A 21,702-nucleotide genomic window follows, 5' to 3' on the forward strand; every position below is an offset into this window, starting at 1 on the left:
CAAGGGTGGCTGCAAGGAGAAGGTAGCTTGGCATCTGGGAGCTGAAGGTCAGAATCTCCTCCTGCCCTCAGATGTATGGGATCCAGGACCACCCCTGGGATAATGAGGCCAGCGACACCCCAATATTGTCCATCACACTGTCCCTTGTAGGTGACCTGGGGTTCTTGGACGTCTGTGCTCTTCTCTCATCCAGTTGAGAGCTGCAGTGGGGTCACTGTGGTCTCACGCCTGCCCACTGTGTCCACTGTGCCCAGTGGAGCCGTCTTGCTGCTGGCCCTGCTCCCCTACCCTAGTCTCATTCAGGTGTCTAGCAAAAGAACCAAGTATGTCGAAGTCAGACAGGAGCGACGCTGGTTATAGACTGGTTATCCAGTCCTGATATGGCAGGACATTAGTGAGGAGGCAGAAGTGCAGGGCCATAGGGTGGTGTTGGGCTGAGTCTGTAAGACACACCATCCTGGGCCCAGGATGCCTCAGGAGAGGCCCCAGCACTGAGCAGCCCACTGCTGAGGGGCTTATCCTGAAACCCTTCCTAGAACTGGAATTGGGCTGGCTGGAAGGTTTCTCAGAGAACGTACGTACTAGTTACCCCATCATGTACACCCCGCGGCACCATATCCCCAGTACCCACCATGTCCTAGCACCATGTCCGGCACCACCATTCCCCAGCACCACCGTGTCCCAACACCTCTGTGATGGGAGCTGCCATGTCTCCAGTGCCCACCATGCTTCTAGCACCTACTTTAACGAGGTCCGGTGCTGCTTGGTGTCTGCTCTGGAAGTGGAGAGGCGATCCCGAGATAGCCCTGCCACAGCTAAAGCCTTGGCTGTGGAGTTTCTGCTCCGGCTTGCCTAGGGTCCCCAGTGGCCCCCAGTGCTAGAGCCACAGGGCTATGGGGCTCAATGGTGCTCGCTCGGTGTAGCCTGTTCAACATGAGTCATGCAGGCTATGTCCGCAGGGCTGGGGAAGCTTACTGGGAGTACCCAGACTGTCTGCTCTGGGGTCCTGCATAGCCCAGGTTTAGGACAAGCAGACAAATACAGCAGCACTTGGCCCAGGGAGCAGCCTTCTCTTTTTAGCTGCTCTGTGGCCCTGAGTGGAGGAGGCACCCTCTGTCCTGTATTGACATCTGTAGATTTGGGACAGACAGGAGCATCTCCACCTTGAGTCAGTGGCAAGCTGGGAAGAACTTGAACCCTCAGAGCCCTGCCTGCAGCCGGTCCTGTAAAGGGCTCACAGACAGGAATGGCCAGCAGTGTGGCCAGGCAACCGTGTCAGAGAGACGTGGCCCTGACCTGCCCAAGTCACCCTGGAAGACTTCCTAGGTGAGACTGAGACTGGAGGGTGGTGTTGGGGCCAGGAGCAAGCCTTCACCAGGACAAGACTGCCTCAGCCAGCAGGCAGAGCTGAACAGTGGGGTGGAGCCATGGCCTTGGCAGGAGGATCCCAACAGGATGCTCGTGGGAGGCAGGGTTAATCATTATCCTATAGCCTTGACCCCACCTGCCCTGGCCATGTTCCCTGGCTACTCTGCTCCTGCTGCCCCTCACGCCAGCTCAGGAGGAGCCATGGGGCAACGAGCCTGGGTTCCTAGCCCCTGTCCTTTACCCAGGCCATGTCCCTTCCTGCTGCTCCTGCTGCTGCTGCTGCTGGTGGTGCCTCGGGGGGCCCAGCCCCAAGTTGGCAGGGTGAGCACTGACCCCCCTTCCTCACAATGTTGCCGAGGGCTCCCTGTGGCCACTCAGGGTTCCTGGGAAGAGGCTAGAGAGAGGAAAGGGCTGCACAGAAGGAGTGGGCTAGGGGCCTGGTGGGGTGGCCTAGTGGGGTGAACTTGTCCTTCACATAGAGGTGGGGTGCTGGGTTGGGCTGACCTGGAAGGCCTGGGGGCCTGAACTGTTGGGATGGAATCCTCTTGTTGCCCGTGGCCTAGTGCAGGCCGTGTGAGTCCCTGGGACTTCTTTTGTATCTCAAAGTTGAGATGGGGTGTAGAAGACCTCTGGTGCTTCTAGCCGCTCCTGTCCACCCTAGACCTGACTCTAGGCTTGAATCTCAAGACCAGGTGACTTGGGGGCCTGTGACTCCAGGCTAGCTTGTTGAACCACTCAGACTGGGAAAGAAAGGTCAGAGGAGGTCTTGGAGACATCCATAGTCCCTGGGACCTGCCTCGAGGAGGCTCAGGGCTGTGACAAGCCTGACTGCTGTTGTCCAAGCGTGAAGGACTATCCCGTACTGACAAACGTTGGGCTCCTAGAACCACACAGAAACACCAGGACCTAATGTCACAGTCTCCCCTGTGACTCCCACGATCCCTGTGACCTCCGGGGACGTCAACTCCTCAATAGCAAGCTTTCCAGAGACAAAGACTGAGGGACCTCAAGGTGGGAGGTTCCTCCCTCCCTCCAGCAGCCCCCCTGGGGGCCAAGGTAGGTCAGACCCCGCAACTGGGACATGGGGTAGAGGTGGAGTACTCAGCGGAACCCCTGACCCCTGCTGCTTCCCCCCCTCCGCAGTGCTCACCGAGTCCGGGCAGCCATGCAGGTTCCCTTTCCGCTATGGTGGCCGCATGCTGTACTCCTGTACCTCTGAGGGAAGTGCCTACAAGAAGTGGTGAGTCCCAGGGTGGGGCAAGGGCTGAGGACCCTGATGAGCCCTGCAGCTAGTAGGTCTCAATCCCAAGCAGGTGGCTCTAGTGAGCAGATGCTCCAGGGTGCCTAGGCAGGGATGGGTGGGGCTCTGGGCAGGGACTCCCTGTCATCCTCAGACTCGGCCCTTTAGGTGTGCTACAACACATAACTATGACCGGGACCGGGCCTGGGGCTACTGTGCAGAGGCTACCCTGCCTGTGGATGGTCCAGGTTGGTATGTGGCAGGACCAGCCTGAGCCCCCAGGAAGGGCTTTGACGGAGTGCTTGGATTGGGGTCTAGGGGTCACAGAGCAGGATGGAGATAGTGGGATGTGGGGCAAGGGGTTCTGCACGTAGTGAGGCGTGGTCTGTGAGTTTGATCCTTCTGAATCCTGGGATATCTAGGGACAAAAGAGCTGTCAGCCCAGACGGCAGCATACCCTCAATGGCTTTGGTGGCCATTGATAGTACCAGGGCGCCCTCTTGTGGTAAAGTTTATCCCTGGAGCCATACATGGTGCCTGGGACAAGCCCTGGGTAGCGCCTGGAGTCAGAAAGAAGAAAGCATGAAACCTGTGGGTTTATTGTCCCAGGGTGCGAGGAGGGGGTAGAGGGCACAGTGTGTGTAGATGTGGAGGGTGTGAAATGAAGAGCCACGTGTCACCTCGATGCTGGGTGCGGAGCATTGGGAGGTGGGTAGTTGTTCACCCAGAGAGGGCAGTGTGAGAGTTCTCCAGACGCCCTCGGCTGGCAAGGGGTATGGAGGGACCCCCAAAGACTCTCGCCAGCATCCATAATGTCCCCTCCTGCCTGTATCCAGCTGTCCTTGATCCTTGTGCCTCTGGGCCCTGCCTCAATGGGGGCACATGTTCCAGTACCCATGACCGTGCCTCCTACCACTGTGCTTGCCCTCTGGCCTTCACAGGCAAGGACTGTGGTACAGGTGAGAGGACCTTGGGGGCCCAGGAATGGGGCCCTTCCGGGAGGTTGGGGAGCCCCTGCTGAGTCCAGGCTGGGCTGGGTGGTGCCTGCCTGCGGGTGCCATGAGCGCAGTATGACTTGCAGAGAAATGCTTTGATGAAACACGCTACGAGTATTTCGAGGTGGGCGACCACTGGGCCCGTGTGAGTGAGGGACGTGTGGAGCAGTGCAGCTGTGTGGAGAGCCAGGCCCGGTGTGAAGGCACCCGCCACACAGGTACGTCACGGCCAGCTTCGGGGAGGCCTCGAGCGGGTACCTCTTCCTCACCCCAGCCTAAGGTGACCCAACAACAAGGGCACAGGGAAAGAACTGAGTTCTGGCCTCTCCATGAGTTCATGGAGACCAGGTTCAGTTTCTGGGCTGTCCCCTAGCTTGCCTGAGCAGTCCGTGTCTGAATGGAGGCACCTGCCACCTGATCGTGGGCACCGGGACCAGCATCTGCGCTTGCCCATTGGGCTATGCTGGGCGGTTCTGCAACATTGGTGAGCCACTGTCTTTCTTGTCTTGTGGGGCGATGGTGTCAGGGAGCCTTGCTGCGGCGTGGCCTCACGTACTCACTGTGCCCACAGTTCCTAACGAGCTCTGCACCCAGGGAAATGGTACAGAGTACCGCGGAGTGGCCAGCACCACTGCCTCCGGCCTGAGCTGCCTGGCCTGGAACTCTGACCTGCTCTACCAGGAGCTGCATGTGGACTCAGTGGGTGCTGCTGCCCTGCTCGGCCTGGGCCCTCATGCTTACTGCCGGTCAGCATCTAGTGGCCACTCTGACTCGTTCTGTGTGGGAAAAGGGGTGGACAGAGTGGCTCCCCAGACTCAGCAGGGGCCCACACTGCCAAGATGGCCACTAACCTCTGCCTCTTGGGAGGGTAGGGTCAAGTGTGCCCACCAGGGTCTGCAGAGCAAGCACATAGCTCTAGGGTGGGTGTGGGTGCCTGCCCCATTGGGTGCTTGGGTGGTCGTCTAGGGAGAGTGGTGGTGTGATTCCCTTGCCTGCCTCCAGGAATCCAGACAAGGACGAGAGGCCTTGGTGCTATGTGGTGAAGGACAACGCACTGTCGTGGGAGTATTGCCACCTGGCAGCCTGTGGTGCGGGCACACTGAGAGGTTGGGGGTGGGGCTCCCTGAGGACCCTCAGACATGGGTCGGTGGAGGGGACTCAGTGGTACCCTGTAGTTAGACCCTGGAGTGGTCAACTCTCAGAGGCCTGTGCCCCAAGCACTCATACTGGGAATATCTGGATTATACTCTCCCTTTCTGTAGAGTAAGGACAGAGGCTCCCAGGGTAACTTCTCAGAGCAGGGCTAGGCCTTAGGAATTGGGCTATGGGTCCAGGTAGGACCCCTCTGGCTCTTCCCTGTCTCCAGGGAAACCCAGGGGTATGAACTGATGGCCTCCACTCCCAGAATCTCTGGTTAGAGTCCAGTCCCAGCTCCCGGAGGTCCTGATGACGCTGGCTGAGTCAGCCCCAGCTGCACGCCCGACCTGTGGCAAGAGGCACAAGAAGAGGACGTTCCTGAGACCACGCATCATTGGTGGCTCGTCATCTTTGCCTGGCTCACACCCCTGGCTGGCAGCCATATACATTGGGAACAGCTTCTGTGCTGGGAGCCTCATCCACACCTGCTGGGTCGTGTCTGCAGCCCACTGCTTCTCCAACAAGTGAGCACACTGGCCCACCCCGCAGGGCACCCACCTCCCAGCCAGCCCTCCCTCCCTTCCTCGGCTGACCATTTCGTATGCTTCCCTAGCACCTTCAGTCCCTCTGTGGCCTGACGCTTGTGCTGGGCACTGAGGTAGTCACGGAGCATGAGGGTGAGGCATCTCCATGTACACCTATGCGGGGGCAGTAGTGGGTATGGCCCTGGCATCTACATAGACCCTGCCTTTCCAAGAGCACGGTAGTGAGGTGGAGATCATAAGGCCAGAGTTGGGGCCTGTCCCATACGCCACCCTGTGCCTGTCTAGGTGTTTGAGGGGCTCACCTGAGCAGGGAATCGGGGGGCTCAATTACAACATGAACCCCCCAGGATCACTGCACAGTTAGGGAAACCAAGGCCCAGCCCATCGAATGGGCTCCCAGGAGTGAGTGTCCAAGGTCCACTCCTGTCCCTACCCTGCAAGGCTGCAGTCTCAAGACCCCAAGACTGACCTGACTGCGTAGTAAATAAAGTGCCAGCCGTTCCTCCTAGCCCCGAGTCCTGGGGGTAAAGCACTTGCACCTGGGGACCCCACAGGCCAGGCCAGGCCGGGGAAGGGCCTCTAGGCAGACCAGATCTCCACCCATGTGGCCCATTCTTAGAGCAGACCTCACCCCGCTGGCTTGTAAATAAGCCAGGACCAGTATGGCCATCCTTGTTGGGCTTGACTCTGCCGTCACGTGTGCTAAAAACATCTGTGCAGACTTCTCCCAGGGCTCTGACTCTCTTGCTTGGCCATGATCAACAAGTAGAGGAGCAAGGCTGGGGGGACCTGATAGTACTGAGGACAGGGCTGGGTGCCCACTCCTGCCAGCTTTCTGTCCAGTCCCCCCAGGAACAGCATCACAGTGGTACTGGGTCAGCACTTCTTCAACCGCACAACGGACGTGACACAGACATTTGGCATCGAGAAGTATGTGCCCTACTCCCTATATTCGGTGTTCAACCCCAGCAACCATGACCTCGGTGAGCTCAGGGCCTCAGCAGGGTGTGGTGTGGTTTGTGTACCCCAAACCAGGGCCCAGATAAGAGTCAGGAATACAGGGGGGAAAAGTCATGTCAGAGGTGCTTCATCTTTGGTCTCTTAGGCTACCAGCCACCCACCCCTTGCCCATTTTATGGGACCGCCTGCCATGTATTTCTCTCTGTCGAGGCTGATCCCTGGCCTCTCTCTCTTGTCTAGTCTTGATTCGGCTGAAGAAGAAGGGGGACCGCTGTGCTGTCCGCTCCCAGTTTGTTCAGCCCATCTGCCTGCCTGAGCCAGGCAGTTCCTTCCCAACCGGACAAAAGTGCCAGATTGCAGGCTGGGGCCACATGAAAGAGAGTGAGTGGGGGGCAGCCCCCTGTCACCCCGAAGGGGGGCAAGGCAGTGTGAGCCTGCCTGCCCTGAAAGTGCGGTATTCCACAGATGCCAGTCACTATACCAGCTTCCTGCAGGAGGCGCTGGTCCCCCTTGTTGCTGACCACAAGTGTAGCAGCCCTGAGGTGTATGGTGCCGACATCAGCCCCAACATGCTTTGTGCCGGCTACTTTGATTGCAAGGCTGATGCCTGCCAGGTGGGATATTGCCAGCCCCTTCCCCCCCGGGACCACATAGATGGGATCTTACTAGAATTTCCTGGCCCCTAGGGAGTTCAAGAGCTAACAGGGAGAGTAAGACAGAAAGTCCCCCGCTGTGGATCCCTTGGCACTTCCTGGAGGGCATCCTTGTGGTAGGAGAACCATCTAAATAGATGGGAAACTAAGTCAAAGGCAGGCCCAGCATCACATGGAGCCAAGACAAAGCCCCGCTGTCCAGGCAACAGTTAGCATCATCCACGTGACGTCAGGCCTCAACGGCTACAGTTCTCTGCCCAGATTTGTCTTGTGTACTCAGCAATCAATCAATCAATAGCTAATGTTTGTGAAGGGCTTCACAGAGCAGGCCATAGCCATGATTACATGTCACCCTGCTCCAGCATGAAGGAACTGCTTTCTGCCTTTGAAACAAGTGAGGAACAGGCCTCAGAGAGGCCAGATCCCATCTCTAAGATGGCACAGGATTCTGGGGTAATCAGGGAGGGCATTCTGGGGAAGGGGGCTGTTACACTTATTCCAAGAGATGTAGAGAAGTCTAGCAGGCCATGACGTGGCATTTCCGGCAGTGTACTAACATGCTGGGACCTAGAGTACCCGTGTGTTCCTCATGGAGTAGGATCAGAGAGCTGCGGGGTGTGGAGGTGAGAAAACTTTCCAACAGTTTGAGAATAAGATGCCTTCCTAACTGCTTGGGGTCAGGAAGAGAGGCCACACTTCTCAGACATGCCTGTCCCCTGTCCCCAGGCAGTTGGCCTTAAAAACACTCAGTCTCCAGGGAGCACTGGAGACTTTTGCTGACCTATTACTTCAGCACATTTGCAGGGTTGGAAGCCCATGTGCTCCCAAGTCAGGCTCCGGGCTGTTGGTGCATGCGAGGCTGAACCGAGTCTCTGTTCCAGGGGGATTCAGGTGGGCCCTTGGCCTGTGAGAAGAACGGTGTGGCTTACCTGTATGGCATTATCAGCTGGGGTGACGGCTGTGGGCGATTCAACAAGCCGGGAGTCTACACCCGTGTGTCCAACTACGTGGACTGGATCAATGACCGCATCCGACCCAAGCGACCAGCAGCTGCCTCCTGAGATCCTCTGGACTGACTGCTTACAATTCCCTGTCTACTACAGACAATAAAACTGTTTCTAAGGACCTGGCCTCACGATAGCACTGCCTCAAGCTGGGACAGTGCTTTGGGTCTAGCCTCCCCAAGTCATGGGGACCTTCAGTGCAGATGGTGTGGCCTCAGGGGTGGGGCCTGAAAGCCAGTGTAGCTCCTGAGTGTGGATAGGAGCCTTCTGCCTCACAAAGATGGCCCCAGGGGACGAGCAAAGTCAGACTCCTCTAGACCTTATACCAGGCCAGGGTCCAGGCACCCTAAGCATTCTAAGGCAGGACGTGGAAGCCAAGTCCAGTTCCCCAGACCATGAACAAAAACGTGCACCTAGCTTCAAGATGGCAGCCTGCCAACAGTTTGCTATCAGCTGTGGCAGCTCTGAGGGAGACCTGAGGAGCAGGGCCCACAACTGGCTACTGCTAGTACTAAGCACATGGGAGCCAGGCTTGCTTCCATCCAGGCAGGATGTGGAGCTATCTTATTCTATCTCTGGGGCCAGAGACAGTAGGCAGTATGGTGGGGGAGCAGAGGACAGATTCCCTGAGCCCGGGGACTGGGGGAGGCACTGGATATGTCTCAAGGGTCTTCAGAGTCTCTAGCAGGAAAATTCATGACCAATTGCGGGAGGGCACCAAAGTGCTGGAAAGCAAGCTGGGCAGGTAAGGGAAACAGGTTAGGGTGGGTCCGAGGCCTGCTGTCTCTAAGAGAGCCCAAAGCAGGCACAGTCAGACTGAGACCAAGCACACGGTTCCTGACCCGTGGCCTGCGTGGGGCAGCAGATAGCACCTCGTTCAGTGTCTCTAGCTGGGACCAGGTTTTCCCATGCCTGTCCTCCCCTGGTGACCTGGGCACTTCCTACTCTCCCTCTGCAGCGGCAGCAGGGTCTCGCCATGCCCCACCAAGAGTCTGTTCAGTCTAGGTGACGCTTTTGCCCTAACCCTCCCAGAAAGCCTCAAGTGCTCAGCCTGGGGGCTTCACTACCCACCCGTGAGCCCTTCTACTGCTGCCTGAAGAACCAGGAGGTTCTGTGGATGACCCTCATCCCACTCTCGTGACACCCTGTGAGACTCTGGGGGAACTGGTCCAACACAGCCCTCTCCCAGTGCAGTCTTCCTGGTCAGAAGGACCCAGCCTCTGCCAAGCCCTCAGTTCTGGGTCCTGGATAATTGAGAACAGAACAGCATCCAGAAATCTGGATGGTGTAGTCAGACAAGACAGTGTGTTCTACCCAGGCAACAGAAGCCTGGTGGCCAGCTGCTTGCTGACATTGGTCTTCTGGTCCAGTTTGCTCCATGGAAGCAGAGGGACAGCAAGTCCTCATCTGTGTGATGTTCAAAAATAGTGACCTTTAAGTCCACTAAGAGCCAGTGGAGCTGGTGAGCTGATTTAGATTTTCCTGGGTGACAGCCCTAGCTCAGTGTGGCTGGGGTCAGCACAGGAGAAGGACAGGACTCAGGTACTCACAGATGGCCGAGTGTGTGTGGATCTGGGGAGACATGAGCCTATAAACAGGGTATGGACCTGCGCCCTTCCATAGGCATCCGGGACTGCTGCGCCATCCCTGGTCCCCTCATCTTGACCACGTCTTGGATTGGTACTACCCGAGGACCAGCCCATTGGGACGTGGCAGACATATCCCTCTTCTGTTGTTTACTACTTTGGATTTATTTATGTTTATGTGTGGAATCTGCCCATCATTTTTCTTATCTCCTTTAAATGACTGTTTTCTAGACTCACACAGTAAGTTCTCGAGCATTCCTTCTTTCTTCAAAATTCTTTGAGAGTCTAGACACGCTTGGGATGATCTGCTCTCTGGGAGCTGGTAGAATGCATTTATAATCTGGAATTTTCTTTAGGGTGGTGTAGTAATAGGAGCGGTGGGGCTGCATCCCGCCACCCGGCTAGCTTTACCCAAAATAATTACACGGAAACTGTATTCTTTTAAACACTGCTTGGCCCTTTAGCTCTAGCCCTTACTGGCTAATTCTGATATCCCGATCAACCCATCTCTAATAATCTGTGAGCACCAGTCTTACCGGGAAAGATTCTAGCCTACGTCCATCCTGGGTCGGAGCTTCATCGCATGTGTCTGCCCGGGAGCAGGCAGCATGGCGTCTCTGCTCCAGAGCGCAGAGCTGTCGAGTCTGAGAGCTCACTTCCTCTTCCTCCCAGTATTCTGTTCTGTTTACTCCTCCCACCTATGTTTTAACCTATGAGGGCCAGCCAAGCAGTTTCTTTATTTTTTTAACCAATGAAATCAACAGATTGATATATGACACTCCCACATCAGGGTGGTATCTCCTGATTTGTGGTTTTAAACCATTCTAGGACTAGCTGGGGGATATTCTTTATTCTGAAGCCTGTGTTTTCCAAAATTCAGATTCTAAGTTAACTGTATTATTTTCTTTTAAATTATTTATTTATTTATTATGTATACAATGTTTTGTCTGTGTGTATGCCTGCAGGCCAGAAGAGGCACCAGACCTCATTGCAGATGGTTGTGAGCCACCATGTGGTTGCTGGGAATTGAACCCAGGACCTTTGGAAGAGCAGACAATGCTCTTAACCGCTGAGCCATCTCTCCAGCCCCTGTATCATTTTCTTGTAGCTGTGACAATAGGCCTGGTGGAAGCAAGTGAGCTAAAGACAGGAGGATGCTCTCTGGCTCACAGCTCATTCCTGTATAGTCCACCATGGCAGGAAGCCGTGGTGCTGGGAGCTGATGCAGCTGTTGGCACTGAGTCCACACTCGGGCGCAGAGAGAGAATGATGGCACTCAGTTCATTTTCTTCTTTTATTTTATTAATTTCTTTTCATTTTTATGTATATGAGCGTTTTTCCTGCATCTGTGTCTGTGCACTATGTATATGCCTGGTGCCCAGAAAGGCAAGAAAGGGCATTGGATCCCCTGGGATTGGAGTTACAGATGCTCATTGGCTATCATGTGAGTGCTGGAGATTGAATCTGGGTCCTCTGACAGAAGGGCCCATGCTCTTAACTGCTTAACCATCCTTTCAACCCTTCCTTTGTTCTTTTTATTCAGTCTGGAACCTCAACCCATGGAATGCTTCTGGCTATATTCAGGATGGGTATATTGGTCAGGGGTCTCTAGAATAACAGAACTTATAAAATATACATATATATATATGCACACACACACATATATACACATATATACACGCACACACACACATATATAAAGGGGATTTATTAGAGCGACTTACAGGCTGCAGACCCGCTAATCCAACAATGGTTGGCTGTAAACAGAAAGTCCAAGAGTCTTATAATTGTCAAGTCCACCAGGCTAGATGTCTCAGCTGATCTTAGCAGATGCTGGAATCCCCGAAATAGGCACTAATGCTGGTGAAGGAATGGACTTGCTGGCAAGGCGAGAGCAAGCAGACAAAGAGCAAGAACTTCTTTCTTCCATGTCCTTAGGCTTCCAGCACAAATGTGACCCAGATTAAAAATGGGTCTTCCTGCCTCAAGAGCCAGATCAAAGGTACTTGTTTCCTGCGTGAAGACCCAGAGTAGAAGTGGGTCCACCTACTTCAAACCAGGCAAAAAATCCCTCACAGGTGTGTCCTCTATTTCTGGGCTCCAGTTAATCCCAGATGTAGTCAAACTGACTCTGGAAACGGACTCACAGATGTGGCCAGAGGTGCATCTCCTCGGCGATTCCAAATCCAGTCAACAGTGAAGATGAGCCTCACGTCAACTAAGAGCTGAAGAAACCAGCAGCAAGTTTGTCTAAATCTCACTTTTATGGTCACGGAATTATACGTGGACGTTTCTGTTCACTTTCTGTTGCTATAACAACACTGAGAGCAGCTGTCCTAGTGGCTTCTTGTGGCTGGGATAGACCCTGACCAAAGCCAACTTGGGATGGAATGGGTTCGTTTCATTTTTTCAGATTGCCGTCCGTCATTGAGATAACCCAGTGTAGGATCTCAAGGCAAGGGAATGTAGCAGAAACCTTGAAAGAAGTCTGCTTACTGGCTTGTCCCTCTTGCATGTTCAGTTAACTCGCTTATGCAACTCAGACTCATCTGCCTAGGGTTGGCACCGCCCATGTTGTGCTGGGGCCTCCTGTATCAATTGGTAGTTCTGAAAATGCCTCAAGGCATGGTCACGCACCAGTCTAATCTGGGTAGTTCTTCTTTGGTTGAGGTTCCCTCTTCCTAGCTGACATAACAGCTGAGGTTAATGATGACACTAGCTAAATTACAAAGACCAGAGGTTGGGAGTGCAAGGCTGTGGTGCTGGCATCTGCTGAGGCCTTGCACTACATTGTAGCATGGAGCAGGACATCACATGGGGAGACAGAGCAACCTGCTGACTCAGGTCTCCCTTCTTCTTATAGAGCACTAATCTCATTAAAGAGCCCCATCCTTGTGACCTAATTTATCTTCAATTACCTTCTACCTCCAGATGTCAGAATCATGGAAATTTGAGGGTTAGGTTCTAGCACATGGACTTTGAGGGACCCATTTGGCCATGGCAATGGGATTCTTTTTACCACCGAGTTGCAACTGTTACTCTCTGAATCTGAAGTTACTCTCTGTCATTCGGAAGCCCTACCACTGGCTTCTCTCTTTCATTGCTCCCATTGAGCAGTCTGCCACAACTTTTACTGTTCCATGGGTTACGCCCTGCCCTGATGCACTCTAAGCTGTCTGATCTTGGTATGAAGCACTAGGTATACATGTGGAGGTGAGATCATCGCCTCCTGCTTCTATGTGATCGGCTTATGTTCCCATAGAGTTCCCACAGTGATTCAGGGATTGGGTTTCATCTCTCCAGTTTTCCGGAGATCCACCCATCTTGGTGCCCTCCACTGATAACCAATTACTTCAGAAAGCCTTTTCTATACCACATGTGAACTCAGAACTCGGTGGCGAGAAGCTACTCTGTTTATTTAGTTCACAGTTCTTAGGGTTGATAACCTGGGCTAAGCTCTGCAGGGTGAGTTCTCTGTGCTGACCTGGGGTCTCCAGGGTGTAGGCTATGGACTTATCAGTGGGTTATTAAGAACGGATGGCTATCGGCTGGAGCCCAGGGTGGGAGGACACTGAATCTCATCACCCGGCAAGTTGTCTTGGACTTGTTCACATGACAGAGGCAATACTACAAAAGGGGACATGGATGTGAGCTTTCCTCTGTTTTCCTTTAGTCAAAGTAAGCCTGACTTTGAGAGCGGAAAAGATGTCCATCTCTTAGTGAGAGGAGCGCATGGCCGTGTTTTAAGGGGTGTAAGTATAAGGAAGGAGTTGTTTGCAGGGGTCTGAGGTCATTTCGTGTTGCTGTAGTGGAATAAGTGAGACGGGATAATTTATGAAGAGGTCACTTGGCTCACAGTTCTGGAGGCTGTAAGTCCCGGCGTGTGGCTCTGGCATCTGGTGGGTCTCTGCTGAGGCCTTGTGCTTCAGTGGAATGTGGCGTAGGACGTCACAGGGTGGGATAGAGCTCCTCCTCTTCTTGTAAAGCCACTAAGTCCACCAAGGAGTCCTGTTCCCATGATCACAGTAATCCTAATTAGCCCCGCCCCACCACTCCAACCGCTATTAACTCAGGAATTTGAGTATTACATTCCTAAAGGGTGATCATAGGGGAGCTCACTCCAACCCCAGCACAGCTGCTTTCTTACTCTGCTGCCCCTGGCATTGGTTATCTCTATTGCTCTCACTCAAAGGCCGTCATTAATGATCTGAACTCAGTTTATAGAGAAAGAAGGGTCTTGGGCTCAGTTTTGAAGCTTAGCCCACGCTTGGCCTCATTTCCCTTGAGCTTGCAGCAGAAGCATGCAGCAGAAGCATGCAGCAGAAGCATGCAGCAAAGCAGTCCACTGGCTTGAAGACTAGGACACTAAAGAGAAAGGGGAATAACCTGGGGTCCTGCTGGTGCCCTCCTGGTGTGCCCTGTCAGGCCCTGAAGGCCCTTCTCAGGCCCCTCCTCTTAAAGGTCCCACTACTTCCCAATATCAATAGGAGATGGGACCAAGGCTTTGATCCCGGGGAGCCACTCCAGGTCTCAAGGACAGCAGTTGTCCTGACAGAGTAGCACATAAAGGAGCAGACATCTAAGCAGGCAGCTCGTCCTTTTCTGTTACTGCCGTGCCTGTTTTCTTTGCAGCACACTAAGTTTGTTTCCTAAAAAAAATAAATAAATACATAATAGATAGATAGATAGATAGATAGATAGATAGATAGATAGATAGATAGATAGAAAGATAGATAGGCAGGCAGGCAGGCAGACAGATGGTGGAAGTCCATAATCAAGGGGCCATCAAATTCAGCTCCCAATTCCTTCCAGTGTATAGACGCTGCCTCTTTGCTGTATCCTGCTGTGACTTTTCCTGTGTGCAGAGGAGAAAGCCCTCTTCGGGATCTCTTTGTCATTCTATAAGGACACCTGTCCTATCAGATTATGGTCCCCATGTATGATCTCATTTACCTTAAATACCCTCTTAGAGGCTCCATGGTCCCACGGGCGTGAGACTGTCAGCAAATGATGGAGGAGCTGGGGATGGGGGGCTATCCAGTCCATAATACCCTTCCTGTTATCATGTGACTAGTGACAAATGTTTGCATGGTAGCATAGTGCATCTAATGCTGGGCTCAGACGTGGCCGCCACTTCTCTCCACTTTCCACTGCTTGGAGTCATCTGTACTGTTTCACCCAGTGGAGGTGGACATGGGGCTTGGTGCCTGCCATAGCCTGTAAGCATGTGTCTGCCCGCATTTCCAGTCACCTAGAGATGCCAAGCCTGCAGGCCATCTGGTCCCAGCCTCCCATGCGAGCAACTGATCATTTGAGAGCCTCTTGCATATGAAGTAACTCCTGGCAATGGTAACAAACCCAGGTTGCAACAGGAAGCTCAGGACACACAATGATGCGCATGCGCTTGCCTGGCAAGTGGCAGGTACAGTATCTCACAGAGGTCTGGCTGCAGAGCCACTGATGAAACAGCGGCATGGCGAGGTCATGGGGCGTGGCAGTTTAGCTGCAGCACTGTGGATGGGAACTCAGACAGGGGTGAAGCTATGGCCACAGCTGTAAGCGTCCTTAAAGTCCTGCGGTATCTGGAGTGTGGTGGTGCCAGGCAGGGGTGTGGGGTTGAGTGTCATCCTGCCTTACACGTGACTGCCTTCCCGTCATCCTGCTCTTCCCAGATGTCACCCTGATTCTTCAAGAGGCTTGTCATCCTTTTGGTCAGCTAGCCATCCTTCAGTGTCCAGAGATCGTTTCATCATGCTATACCCTGTTATACTCTGGCTATAACATCTGGGGAACCTGAGACACAGAGAGGGTCGTTGTCACAGAATTCTTGGCCAGACCTCCTCCTCCCCTACTGAGCAGATACTTCTTCCTACCTTTCAGCAGGCCTGGTGACCACAGTGCTGTCCCCTGGGTCATGTGGAGTGGGAAAAGGAAGCTGTCTATCCCCATGGCGCCCGCATTTCCGGGGCCAGTGTGGGAGCAGGTGCAGCTGCCAGGCGTGGCTGGGGTTTGGGCCAAGGCCAGTGCTTGGAATGTGGCAGGACGTGGCCCCTCCCTGCAGGGAAGAGCAAGTGCCAGGCTTCTGGGCTGGAGGATGTGGCCATAGCTACAACCCCCAACTGACTCCATACCGGCTGTCGGAGCCAGTCCCCAGGGGCTTTCGATGTGTGGGGATCATGAATGGGGCTCTGTGGCCAGCAACTGTTCTGCGGAAGGCCCTGGGGTGTAGCGTGTGTGATGGACGGCAAAGCATCCTCCCTCCCTGCATCAGGCCACAGCAAGACATGAGGAAAACATTCAAATCAGCTGTATGGTCCACTTGCGGCCTGTCCTGCGGATTCCTTGGAGGGATTGCGGCAAGGGCTCCCAAGTCAACTACTGCTCTGGGGTCATTGCATGTGGCCGTGAGTCCTCACACGACTCTGACCCTCAGCTTCTCTCTATGGAGCAGATAGGGATCTGTGCGGGATGAAGACTAATGCATACCGCGCACTCGAGTGGAATATAGTTTGGCCCATAGCTCCTTGGGGTTGGGAACTGGACCGGGCAAACACATAGGGCTTCATTGTGTGTCTGAGTTGATCTTGTTGGGGGCAGTCAGTTCCCAACTGTGACTGCTCTCTCCTGAGGTGCTCCTAGGACATGGGTCTTACGGTGAACTTACATCTGGGGAGCCCATGACATAGATTGACAAAGCACTTAACCTCCACAGTAACTTAGGATGGCCATAGAAAGCTCATAGAAACCTTAATCGGCCCTAGCCTGAGCAATAGGCTGAGGAGCAGAAATTCAGGGGCTCAGAGGCCAGTTGGCTGGGCAGGGGACTACTAGGCAAGGCTGTTGTCAAGCAGCACAACCACCTAGGCCCTCCATGATTCAAGACTGGTGCAAGCTGGCTTTCAGAAGGGGAAAGACCAGCCAGGGAGACATGGGGCAATGAGGTGACACAGTGACCCCGGTCCTGGCAGCCACCTGACAGAGGTCTGTTCTGTCAGACCTAAAGAGTGGATGCACCCACCTCCTCTATATCTGCCCAGAGACTGGCTACCTCTGGTGGTGGAGAAGACCTAGGGGCTGGGGAATGGCCTCAGCCAGGGATGTTCTAGGTTGGTCGGTCATCAAGGGTGCCTCCTGGCTCCATGAGGTGGGGGAAGGGCAGGTGCAAAGGATGAAGCCATTGAAGACAAACTAAACTAAAAGAGACTGAGCAGGCAGACACATGGTCACAAAGCCTTGGGGGGGGGGGCTGTCTTGGGACAGTTACCTTCTCTTTGGGAAACTGCCACTGTCCCAACTTCCATCCCCCGCTAGGCTGAGTTTCCTTCCTTCCCTGAGAGGCTGCTTCAGGTGGTCTTGGGTAGTGGTCCGGAGGCCTGGCAGGAGCAGTGCCGGCTGGCAGCCAGTTAGGTGCAGAGGCGGCCCAAGCCCACTGCCATTTTTGGCTTGCACTTTGTCAGGGTCTTAAAGATTGTGGCCCCGAGGCACCCCGCCCAGTCTCCCCCGCACCCAGGTCCCGGTGTCGTCGCTGCGCCCCGCCCGCCACGCCGCCGGGCCCGCCCTCCTGGCGCAGCCCTGGGCCCTCCCGGAGCTATTTTGAAAGTGACCCTGGGCTTGGGCGCCCGGGCTCGTGGAGAGGGCGCGGCGGGCGGCGGGAACCATGACAGAAGATGACCGAGGCAGCGCTGGTGGAGGGCCAGGTCAAGCTGCGGGACGGCAAGAAGGTTGGGGCGCCGCGGGGGCGCAGGGCGGGGGCGCGCGCGGGTGGGGGCGGGGGCGCGGGGCAGGCGCGCACGGGCGGCCTCTCACGCTGTCATGTCTCCGCAGTGGAAGAATAGGTGGCTGGTACTGCGCAAGCCATCGCCGGTGGCAGGTGAGCGGCTGGGCCGGCGGGGGGCGGGTTGCGGCAAGCCGGCTGGACCCTGCGGGCCCTGCTGCGCGTGGCCGAGGTGCCAGCTAGCCCGAAATAGCCGCGGGGGAGCCGCTGAAACCTGGCCCCGCGGCGGTAACCGGAGAGTCGCAGCCGTTTCGGCACCGGGACCCTGGGATCTGGACACCCGCAACACAGCCCCAATTTAGTCCGAGGTGTGGAGTTAGGGGGTTCCAGCTCCTGAGTGGGCCAATCCCTTTCCTGGACCAGCAGAGACCCAGAGGGACTGCGGCCTCCCCGTGATGCACCGGGCAGACCCCATATTGTGTCATGAGACATAGGTGTCCCCATGATGAAAATACTTGCATCAGGAGTTCCCAAGTTGCATTCCAGGCAGTGCCACCCTTCCCCAATCCCACCATCTCAGATAGGGCAAGAGTAGAAAGAATCCTGCTTTTGTGTTCCAGAAAATTGACTTCTAATTTGTTTGGGAGAGACACACTTTTGGGAAGAGAGACTGGTACCAGGGTCTGTGGCCTCTGTATAGGGAGGGCCAGCAAGGAGCCAGGGCAATTCGGCAGCTTCAGCCTGGAACTGCAGCTGTTTCAGGAGACAGGTGCCTTGGAGCTGGCCCAGGCAAGGGGTCTGTAAGGGAAGTTGGGTGGGGGCGTGTGTGTGTGTGTGTGGGGGGCAGTCTCACACATGTGCAGGCAGCCAGAGTGACTTCCAGGATGCTGGGCGTCTGTTAGCTCCCAGGAGGGGGTGGCGCAATGTACTAGCTGCTTTTGTGGTCAGTCTCTTCTCGCCTTGGCCTCAGCTGGCCTCCACAAATTGTTGGTGTCTTCATCAGTCCTTCAAGCCTGGACACTCTGTGGCTCAGAGCCTGGGGGTCCTCGTCCTTGGAATTCTTGGAAGAGAAAGACTGGAGAGTGGGTAGAGGAAGGGGCCCTGGAGACTGCCAGGCTTGGGAGTGTGGATCTGTAGAGAGGTAAAGGTCACAGGGGAGGGAGGGAGACAGGACGGGTAAGAGGCTTTGATGACCTGTGGCCAGAGAGCGGAACCATGATGGACTGACCCATGTGCAAAGAGCACTGGAATAGCTGGTGAGGGGTTATAGGGAAGACTCCTATAGATGCTACCCCAAAGAGCATCCTGAGTTGTGCTCACTGACTGTTGGGATCCAAGAGCTTCCCATGTGCCAGGCAGGGAGCAGACTAGAAGCCCCAGGGGAGGGACTGGCAAAGGAACATGAATTAATTAATGCTGTCCCCAGAGGAGGCTCTGAAGTTGGGCTGGAATTTGTTAGGGGTGGGAGGTGACTGGAGGGTGACCAAGAGTGGGAGGTGTGGCCCTGCCTCTCTAGGCCTGTCCGTCCTGAGTCTGCTTTCTGTCCCACTGCCTCTTGGGCTTTGCGTGACCTCTTCCTGAGCTACCTGAGCCTGTAGCCACCTCACTGTGACTTTCTCCTCCCATCTCCCCATCTTGTCCCACTGGAGACTGGCTCTTCCATGCCCCACCCCTGCCCTCCCTCTTGATGGAGATTGGCACCTACATCCTTGAGGACCTGTGGCCTGAACGCCATTGATCTGATTTGGAAGGGAGGGAAAGGTCCTGTTCTCTTGCCTTGAGAACAAGGGATTCTTGGCTTTTAAATTGTGACTTCTGTTGTAGAGGTTCATGGGAGGTGGTTGAGAGGGACCAGGAGGCTGGGGAGCAAAGACTTCTTGGCCAACATGCCCTCACTCCTCTAGGTACTGCCAACACTGGTAGCTGTCCTGTAGGAATGGTTTAGCTGGCAGAAGAGGGGAAAACATTTGATCAGAGGTGTGTTTCACAGTGCTAGGGCTCTGGTGGGCAGTATGAGCTCATGGAAGGAAGTGGTTAAGCAAGAAAATAAGAGTTGTAGCTCCCAGCACATCCACTGGGATACGGTGTCCCTGAGGGCTAGCTAATATGAAGTTCTTCCTACCAAGCCTGCCTCTGTGGGATCTGGGAGTGAAGGATGTGCCTCTGGTTCTCCCACGGGGCAGGACCTTCAGGAAGGAGGTGCTCTGGGTTCTGTCCTGGCCAGCAGCGGAGACCAGAGCTTCAAGTCTCAGCCTGTCTTCTTTCTCTGATGGGGTGCTCCAGACAGCCCATGGAGGGTCCCCAGCAGTGGTTATAGACAGCTGAACAGCATCCTCACAGGGCGCTAATCTGTTGCTTCCCATGTGGGCTGCATCAGGGCCTTCACCTAGCTTGGGAAAGCTACCAGGGGGGACCCAAGTCCTGGACCTGGCAGAGAAGCCAAGGTCCAGACATATGGTGGGGAGGTTTCATGCCCCGTCTCTCTCCAGGGCCTTGCTCTCCATTCCTGAAAGCTAGTGGTCCCTAGCTCAGCACTGTCCTCGGACAGCCAGGGTGTGGCTGACCCAGAGAGGTTCAGTGAACTCTACCTGCAGGGGAATATCCCACCCACAGGCTCATGGTGACAGCAGAGGCCTTCAGCCCACATAGAAACAGGGAGCCTTGAGGATGGAGTCCTATGCCAGCCAGTTCTCTGCTTAGGAAACCCTAACTTTGAAGTTGGGATGTCTTTCAGTAAGAATTGCAGATGTCTTTCAGTAAGACTGAGATCCTTTGGTGGTGACCCAATCTCTCCCTGAGTTGACACCTCTGCCTTTGGGTTAGATAGACCTCCACGTTCTTCCCAAAGGGATTGGGGCGACACCTCAGCCCAAGGCTGGGGACAGGGCAGTATAGCAGGCAGACCCCTCTCTTCATGGGAACATCACAGGGAATTGGAATACCTGGGTTCAAGGTTTGGTTCAACTCTTGTGCTGTGTGACCCAGAGAGCCATATCTTTCCTAGGTGTCTTTGTCCTTAGTAGGATGCTCTAGCCTGGCCACTCCCACAGCTGCCTGGAGGGTGACTGGGAGGACAGAAGGTGGGGCTGAGCCTCAGCCCTGAGCACTGGCTGCTCTGTGCTGTACACACTCTTGGGGACGCCCATGTCTGTGAGACTCCCTCATCCGTGTGGCACAGTGGACACGGAATCTTCCCTAAGATAAACTTCAGGCCTGGGACCTCACATCTTGCCCCAAGCATCCCCAGGCTCATGGTGATCCCAAATTGCTGCTTGCTCCTATGCACAGCACTTCTGGGGTGCTGCCCCAAGGTCACTGTGACCTCCAGGGCTAGAGCCACCCCACAGCCACTGCCACTCCACTCTACTGCCTTACAGCTCCACCCTCCCTGTGTCCTGTAGCCTCCAGGCCTGGTCACTCAGTCTTCCCGGTGGCGTGCCCCTCCACACAGAGCTTCATCTCTGCCTGTCCCTCCTGCCCTCTGCATGGCCCTGGGCTCTGGCTGTGAAGGCTTCTGTGAGCTCATGACAACTCCATGGTTATTTTTACATCTTTAGACGCCTTCCAGCTGCCTGCCCACATGGCCATTCAACGTCCAATGGGCTTTTTAGCCTCGTCCATCTAGGAAAGACCCTGGTCCCAGCCGTATCCCTGAAAGCCCTCGCCAGGCATCATCTTGCCACTGCATCCCAGGAGCCATCCGCTGGTCTTCACCGTGCTGTCAACCTAGCGACAGTCCTGTGGCTCCTGCCTGGAGGATGGGCAAGTTCAGAGAGCTGGTACTGAGGCTGCTTCTTCCTGTGCTCCCAGGCCCAAGGTGTCCCTTAATGGGACAGGAGTGTTGGAGCTGTGCGGTCACTATTCTGAGTCTATTCTCTATGCCGTAGCCAAGGCTGGGCTCAGTTCTCTTAGAGCTGCTTCTGGGCACCAAGACTTCCTGGCTCACCTGCCTGTGACTTGGTCTTCTTATCCTCCTGGCCCTTCAGGTCTCTCTAGAGACGTCTGGGCTTTTGTCCTGTTTCCTGTGGAGCTGCTAAGCTGGACACACACACACACACACACACACACACACACACACTCAGGAGGGCCCTGCCCACCATCATAATGCCTGTTCTTCTTCACATAGGACTGTGCTGATAGTTAGCTGTTGGCTTGTATGTTCCAGTGTCCCCACTGATCCAGGTTCATAGGGGATGGGACAGGGTGACAGAATAGGCAGAGTAGGGTAGGGGTGGGGCATCTGGAGCATTGATGTGACTCAGGCCTGCCTCAAGGGAGCCCTTCTCAGCTCTCCATCCAGTTGCCCCGTGCACAAGCCCATGGAGTCACTGCCAGAGGCTGAAGACTCTGGTAGTAGCCGTGGCTTCTGCAGCCAGTTCAGGAGCCCTTCCTGCAGCTTTGAATGCCACCCTGTCCTATTTCTGCTGGAAATGCAGACACTGTCCTGAAGCCTGAAACTGCAGCTTGGAAACCCGAGCACCACAAACGAGCGTCCAGATC

At 55.0% G+C, this 21,702-nt stretch overlaps 2 protein-coding genes across 4 annotated transcripts in view; both read left to right on the forward strand.

Moving 5' to 3' along the window:
- Positions 1 to 1,556: 1,556 nt before the first annotated feature.
- Positions 1,557 to 8,023, forward strand: Hgfac (HGF activator). Its single transcript, XM_005365917.3, has 14 exons — positions 1,557 to 1,689; positions 2,253 to 2,424; positions 2,512 to 2,608; positions 2,777 to 2,856; positions 3,445 to 3,567; positions 3,690 to 3,821; positions 3,977 to 4,087; positions 4,175 to 4,349; positions 4,606 to 4,691; positions 5,009 to 5,264; positions 6,129 to 6,268; positions 6,486 to 6,626; positions 6,711 to 6,859; positions 7,780 to 8,023. The coding sequence occupies exons 1-14, from the start codon at positions 1,570 to 1,572 to the stop codon at positions 7,957 to 7,959; spliced, it is 1,962 nt and encodes a 653-aa protein (XP_005365974.3). The 5' UTR covers positions 1,557 to 1,569; the 3' UTR covers positions 7,960 to 8,023.
- Positions 8,024 to 16,849: 8,826 nt separating this feature from the next.
- Positions 16,850 to 21,702, forward strand: part of Dok7 (docking protein 7) — a 32,189-nt gene continuing 27,336 nt past the window's right edge. For 2 of the 3 annotated variants that reach the window (XM_026788671.1, XM_026788672.1), the window contains exons 1-2: positions 16,850 to 17,185; positions 17,313 to 17,358. In XM_026788671.1, the coding sequence (XP_026644472.1) occupies positions 17,156 to 17,185; positions 17,313 to 17,358 (76 nt within the window). In that variant the 5' untranslated portion in view covers positions 16,850 to 17,155. Of the gene's footprint in view, positions 17,210 to 17,312; positions 17,359 to 21,702 lie in introns of all 3 variants that reach the window. The other variant, XM_005365918.2, reaches the window with a different exon arrangement.

The sequence above is a fragment of the Microtus ochrogaster genome, unplaced genomic scaffold (assembly GCF_000317375.1).
Source record: "Microtus ochrogaster isolate Prairie Vole_2 unplaced genomic scaffold, MicOch1.0 UNK5, whole genome shotgun sequence".
NCBI lineage: Eukaryota > Metazoa > Chordata > Mammalia > Rodentia > Cricetidae > Microtus > Microtus ochrogaster.